General features: G+C 36.4%; 3 protein-coding genes across 3 annotated transcripts; all 3 read right to left on the bottom strand.

Moving 5' to 3' along the window:
- Nucleotides 1–965: 965 nt before the first annotated feature.
- Nucleotides 966–1,958, bottom strand: LOC110096767. The gene has a single exon (XM_020822841.1). The coding sequence runs from the start codon at nt 1,956–1,958 to the stop codon at nt 966–968; it is 993 nt and encodes a 330-aa protein (XP_020678500.1).
- Nucleotides 1,959–2,907: 949 nt separating this feature from the next.
- LOC110096766 lies at nt 2,908–4,482 on the bottom strand. The gene has a single exon (XM_020822840.1). The coding sequence runs from the start codon at nt 4,480–4,482 to the stop codon at nt 2,908–2,910; it is 1,575 nt and encodes a 524-aa protein (XP_020678499.1).
- A 2-nt stretch (nt 4,483–4,484) lies between these two features.
- LOC110096765 lies at nt 4,485–6,171 on the bottom strand. Its single transcript, XM_020822839.1, has 2 exons — nt 6,079–6,171; nt 4,485–5,858 (listed from the first exon to the last, which is right to left on the bottom strand). Exons 1-2 carry the CDS (start codon nt 6,169–6,171, stop codon nt 4,485–4,487), a joined length of 1,467 nt encoding a protein of 488 aa, XP_020678498.1.
- Between the last annotated feature and the right edge of the window lie 847 nt (nt 6,172–7,018).

The raw sequence follows: 7,018 nt of genomic DNA, 5'->3' as shown, positions 1-7,018 counted from the left end.
GTGCTCTAAGCTTAAAGATATTCATGTTCTAATTAAAAGTTGAAAGTTGGCATATATACCGAGGAACTATTTTAGATTATCACATATTCACAATAATATAGAAGCAAATATAGACTAATAATGAAAAGAGTAATGCTTCTTACTTTGAGCAAAAGGTTAAAATGAGCAAATGATTCTTAAATTAATTATGATGGACTATTTTTTTTTTTTTTTTGCTTCTTACTTTGAGCAAAAGGTTAAAATGAGCAAATGATTCTTAAATTAATTATGATGGTTTTTTTTTTTTTTTTGGGGGGGGGGGGGAAATTTTGGGGCATAAACCCATATATTTCTATAAAAGAGAGTTACAAGATTGTAAAAAACAAAGTAAATCCATCATAAGAAGGACAAAACTCTTATGAAGGAAAGAGAACATAAAAAACCCCAACTATACTACCCTTACAATTGTAACAAAAAAAAACTATAAAAGCTCAAGCGGTAGTAAGTAAGATTCCAACAGTAATCCTTGAGTTTGCACAACCCAGTCCACAGCAAAAATCCCAGCATCGCAAGACTGCACAGAGATAACAAAAAGGCTCCCAGAGGTAGCCAACTGGACTCAGAAAAATCGGAAAGAACGTTTGATAGAGCCCTGGTTGCCCAAAGGCCGTCCAAGGTATTATCTAGGAGCCTCATCATCATCCAATTGGCCCATATATTACTCGAGATAGGGACAGAAATTCTCGAATTGCACCAGAAAGAGAAAACCCACTTAGGGTCAATACAGCATAAATGCCCGAAGTGATCAACATCAGCCCAGAATCTCTTAGAATTTAAATATGAGAATGTTAGCACGAATTGCCTCTTGGAACAACCACAAAATGAGGGCCACCAAAGCTGGTAGCGCACAGGCCAAAAGCAGCAGAAAAACCAAAACAGAAGTGACTTAATCCAGAATTTTACCAAATCCATTTTGCAAACTCTCTTTATCCTTCCAGAAAAAAAAATTTCTTTTTGATAGCATTGCAAATAATCTCTTTAACAGCAACAGGATTACTACAGGTATGGGAAAATTTCCTTTGATTCCTTTCTCGCCAAATGAAGTAGACAGTGGCCGAAATGACCAGAGAACAAAATTGTTTTTCCTTGGCAGAAAAATTCGGTTTGCGCCAAAAAAACTCATAAACTTGGAAAAGATTGGGTCTAAGATAAAAGAAACCAACATCTGGAAGCATCAAAGATAAAACCAGAAAAGTGTAATCACAAGAGAAGAACAAATGATTATGAGATTCATTGTTCCCCAAACAAAAACTGCAAGAGGGATTGGCAGAAATTCCCCTATGGATGAGTAAATCAGTAGTTTTAAGCTTTCCCATTAAAGCCATCCAAGAATAACAAGCAAACCTGATGGCATGCCTGCGATGCCAAACGTATTTGCTCCAGTCCACATTATCTAAATCCTTATAGAAATGATTAATAAAAGTCTTAAAAACAGGATGAGAATCCCCTTTCCAACCCAAGCAAACCGTGGAATCCATAATACCAATGTTACAAATTTTAGCAGTGATATCAGACGGCCAAGAAAGAGGTAAATGCCACATCCCATCTAAAATGATATCTTTAACCCTTAAACCAGCCATATCATTGCAGTAAAAAGTATTGCATAAAGAATCCTCAAACAGCCAAGGATCCCATAAAACAGAGAATTTCGAAGCAGGCGAAATAGAGATAGCAGCCTCCTCTTTAATAAGTTGAGCCTTTGCACAAATTAATTTCCAAAATTTAGAAGCAGAAGGAGAAGGGGGCTTCCAAGGTGATTCATACATTTCAAAACACCAATGACTTGTCAGAGAGTTCACATTATACATACGGAGAATGAAAGAACAGGCAACCGCATGATAAAGAGCTTCAAAAGATGGAATACCTAAACCACCCATACATTTTGGAGTAGTAACAGTCTTCCAAGAAATAACATGCATTTTCTTATCAGCATAATTTCCAAAAAAAAAGGAATTTAGCACATAACTTGGAAATGATCTTTTGGCATTTTTTAGGAATGATAGCCCCCCTAATCCAATAAGCAATAGTATTAGCAATCGTGAATTTAAGAAACTGCATTCTACCTGCAAAAAAAAGTAATTTGACTTTCCAACACGCAAGTAGAGCAGAAATTCTGCTCAGTAAGGGTTGGAAGTGAGAAAATTTAAGTCTTTGAGTGGTAATAGGAAGCCCCAGGTAAGTGAAATGATCCTCCATCATAAAAATCCCGATAAAGGAAGCAAGCTGATCAGCAATGAGAACCTTCTTAGAGAAGGTGATAGAGCTTTTCCCCTGATTAATAAGCAAGCCCGAGGCCATAGAGAAAGTGTGCAGAATATGTTTAAGGCAATCAAGATTTTCCAGTGAAGCTTCACCAAAGACAAGTAGATCGTCAGCATACATGAGGTGAGTAAGACAAAAATTTTTATGTTTAATACCCAAGAAAGAAGGCTACTAATGATTGAGGATACATTGAGACAACCCATCCATTGCAATACATAAAAGCAAAGGAGAAAGAGGGCAACCTTGATGAAGGCCCGAAGAGGACCTAAAAAACCCTTCCAGAGAACCGTTAAGGCAAATGGAGAAATGAACATCATAAATGCAGCCTTTTATCCATCTAATGAAACAATCAGGAAAACCTTTACATCTCAATCTATCAAGAAGAAAATCCCTAGAAAGGGAATCAAAAGCTTTCTTAATGTCAAGTTTAGCACAAAAAACTTTTTGGTTTCCTTTAAAAAGCTTAAGCATTTCAGCAGCCAGAATAATATTGTTAGAAGAAATTCTCTTAGCAATAAAGCCACTTTGACTGTCATGGATAATGAAAGGCATGATAGGCTTCAATCTAGAGGCAATGATCTTTGCAATAATCTTATAAAATACATTTCAAAGGGAGATAGGTCTGTAATCATTCATGGAAGAAGAATGAGAGCCTTTAGGAATCAAAGTAATAGCCGTAGCAGAAGCTCTTTTAGGCATACAACTAGAAGAGAAAAAGTGCTTAACCGCAAGACAAAGATGATACCCAATGATGTGCCAAATTTTTTGATAAAAAGCAAAAGAGAACCCGTCAGGACCAGGAGCTGAACTAGCTTTACCAGCAAAAATAACATTCTTGATCTCTAAATCAGTAATAGGAGCAATTAATGAATCCAAATACTGAGAAGGGACTTTATCAGCAACAGGAATGTTGCTAAAAGCTCTCACATCAACAATAGGAGCATTAAAGAGATCCTTGAAATACCTCACAAAAGCATCAGCAATATCATGGTGAGAGGATAACCTACCCCTAGGAGAATCCACCTCTTTAATATTATTTAAATTCTTTATAGATCTAATCTTGGCATAAAGAAAGCCAAGATCATCCTCTCCTTGAGAAAGCCAATAGGCTTTAGATCTTCGAGTCACCCAGGAAGCCCAATTTGCCTGCAAATGACTCAAAGTTTTATTCGAATCCTTAAGAGAGGCATTAAGCCGAGGATCCAATGGATTGGTTTGAATATCATTCAAATTTTGCATTTGATTCTTTTTAGCTTCCAGAATTTCACCAGAAAGAAAATTAGAAAATGGCCATCTCTTCTCTTTAATCTTGCTTTTAAGATCCCCCAGATAGTTATAAAAAGCAGATATAGGACTAGCAGTAAAAGGTTTACCAAAAGCATTCAGTAAGACCTCCCAAAACTCATCACAGTTAAGCCAATAGTTCTTAAACAAAAATCTGGAAAAAGTCCTCTCATCAGATTTTGATTTAAAGATTAACGGTGAATGATCCGTACCAGCAGGAGGATCAACTTTGTAAAAAGCAGTAGGATAAGCATCCAATAAATCCGAGTTAACCAGAATTCTATCCAACTTGATATGGATGGGGAGATCCACTCTTTGATTAAACCAAGTATATTTCATCCCAACCGAAGACAAATCTTGCAAACCACAGTCAAAAATGAAATTATTTAATTCACCAAGTCTCCCTTGCAATAAAGGAGAACCACCAGCTTTCTCATGCTCAAATCTGCAACAGTTATAGTCACCCAAGATGACCCAAGGCAGATTAATACCAGAAGACAGCATCAACAGATTGTCCCAAAGATCCTTCCTATCCTCCTGAAGGTTGCCAGCATAAATAACAGAAATAATAATAGGAGGAGAGCAGCCAGAAGCAAAAACCCCATGAATAATTTGGGAAGAGATGAACGTAGGAGAAAAAGAGACAAGAGATGAGTCCCATTTAACCCAAATTCTGCCCGGAGATGAGACATTGAAGTTATCACAGCATTTTTCATTTTCAAAAAGATTATGAGAAAAAGCAAACCAAGGATCAACAGCTAAAGAAGCCTGAATCTTAGCTTCTAAAATAGCCAGAAATTTGAGGTTATACAACTTAATGAGGTCTTTGCACATATTAACTTTAATAGGACTATTAAATCCTCTCACGTTCCAAGAAGCAAAAGTCGGCAAGGACATGGCTAACGAGGGTTTTTTGCCTTTTTGGTAGTGTTTTTGGCTTTAGTTTTTTTCGGAGGAGACTTAACTTTTTTGGCAGAGGCGTTAGTGGAAGAAGAACCAGAGGATTTCTGATGATTGGATTCCACCGTATGCGAAGAAGAGAGATCCTCCTCTTCTGGAACCTCCTCATCATCTCTGTCTTTAGCCGGAAGAGAATCCGTGAGGAGAGTAGAGAAACTATTAGTGAGGATAACTTGTGAAGGAAGCAGTACTTTAGAAGAAGAGGAGGTGTTAGGGATTGAAGTATCAACGTTGGGTAGGTTCAAATTGGGAACAATTCCCATATCAGCAATATGGGAGGAAGAAGGATCTTTAGGAATAACAGGAGAAGGAGAGGAGGTAGGAACATTCTCAGAAGAAGGGATAATAATGACTTGTGAATTGGTGGGGAGAGAAGCAGGAGAAGGATTCATGGAGGTAGAAATAGGAGGTTTAGAAGTGTTACCGAGAGGACGCGCCGCATGATTCCTGCTGCGGCTTCGACCACGCAAAACCTTCGAAGGAACCATCTGCTTAGGATCAGGATTAGAGGAGCAGGGGGCAAAAGGATGAAATAAGGAACCGCAACCTTCACAAGGAGTAGGCTTCCAATCATAAACCACCTTCAAGTTAATGTCTTCCCCATCCATATCAATAGGAATGACCTCCGGCAATAAGGAATTCTTAGTGATATGGACACAAACTCTAGCAAAAGTAAGTCTAGTTCTTCTGGCAGTGAGAGTATCAACAGATAAAGGCACACCAATGTAACTCGCAATCTTAGAAATACCTGAGGGTGTCCATAAAGCAAGTGGAAGATCCATAATTTTGATCCAGATGGGAATTGCAGCATCCTCATCCCTATTAGGTTTAAATTTCGGGTTCCATTTTTGTAAGATAAAAGGCTTACCTAGCAGGAACCACGGACCGCCTGAGAAAACCAACTCCATATCCTCCGCAGACGTAAATTTCAGGAGGAAGAAACCATCCGCCATAGACAGTAAAGAGAATGAGCCTTTGAGAACCCAAAGCTTGTTCATAGCCGCTAGAAGACGTTCATAATTAGGGCGTTGCCCAATGGAATAGCCTACCAGAGAATGAGTCCAGATATTCGCTCCTTCCGTAAAATCTACCGCTTTGAACGAAAGTTTTTTGGACGGAGAGACAAAAGACATAGGGAAATCGATGGTATTAGCTGAGGGGTTGGCGAGATTTTGAGCATAGGAGACTTGCGGCTTACTTGGAGGAGAACCAAGAACAGAAGAACCAGGAAGAGGGGGAAAAACATCATGACCCCCTCCATGATGGAAGAAAACGGCCTCACCGGCCGCCAAAGAGCCGGAGGAAAACAAAATCTCCAAGGAAAAGGAAACCCTAGTTGTATACCTTTTGCATTATTTTCCCCTTCGTTCTAATAAGAGTAGCGATCATGATGGACTATTTTAATTATGGACTTTCATAAGCATTTAGTCTGGCCCACCAAATTTGGTTAAAAATAGTTCATTTGCTTCTTAAATTTGATCCAAAATATCTTAGCATATGAACCACCAAACATTCATTACTCGCTCCCATTACAATTATTTGTTCAATTATTTGTTGACTCAGATCGAGAGCTCCATCTTCGATGCATGACATATGCACTCTATCGAGCATATCTTTGAAATTCATAACCGTTTTACCAACTTAAGTTCATCTTACAATCAAAATGGATGTTCGTCGACCTCAAGATCCAACGAACTCAACTTTCAACATATAAGGATCTCTGTTATTAGAAGCACCTTAGAAGGTTATAAAACTCCCATCTTTGGTGTCCACCTTCAGTAACTCAATTTAAATTATTTTTAAGTTTCTTATTAAAAAAATGCAAGATTTTAATTAATGAATTTCAACAATTATGAAAAAATTTCTCAAAAGTTTGCATTACCTCTAGTACTTCTTACAAAAAATTTGAATTTTCTCAAATTTATAATAGGTTAATGTCTCTATGTTTATTTAATTTCAAAATAACTCCAAACTGATAAAAACTTATCCCAAAGGTTAGAAGTGATCTAAGGAGAATTCCATGAAAATTTAGGATTATTTTGTTTTTTTATTTGATTTATTATAATTTATTTTATTTATTCACGTATTTTATTAATAAAAGTCATTAAAATGTTAGTTTTACTTTAATTTCTTAAATTCTAATTCTTATTGATTCTAATGATAATATATTCTTTAAGAAATTTTATTTTATATTTTATATTTTATATTTTGAATTTTATGAATTTTCCTAATTCTAAGTCATTAAAGGGTGTTTTTGAATTAGCAAATAAGAAGTTGAGTTTTTTTTTTTGCGACCTTCTGAAAGTTTAAGATTATTTTGAATTTTTAAACTTTTCATGATTTATTTATTTTTAGAATAGCTTAGGATTTAATATTTTATTTTATTTGTTAATCTTCTTAACCTCAAGCCATATTAATTTTGTTTCCTGAGTTAATTGTGAATTAAAGGCTTTTTGCTATTTATTTTTCTAAG

Source organism: Dendrobium catenatum, unplaced genomic scaffold, assembly GCF_001605985.2.
Source record: "Dendrobium catenatum unplaced genomic scaffold, ASM160598v2 fragScaff_scaffold_1023, whole genome shotgun sequence".
Lineage (NCBI taxonomy): Eukaryota > Viridiplantae > Streptophyta > Magnoliopsida > Asparagales > Orchidaceae > Dendrobium > Dendrobium catenatum.
This window is presented reverse-complemented; position numbering and strand designations above follow the sequence as displayed.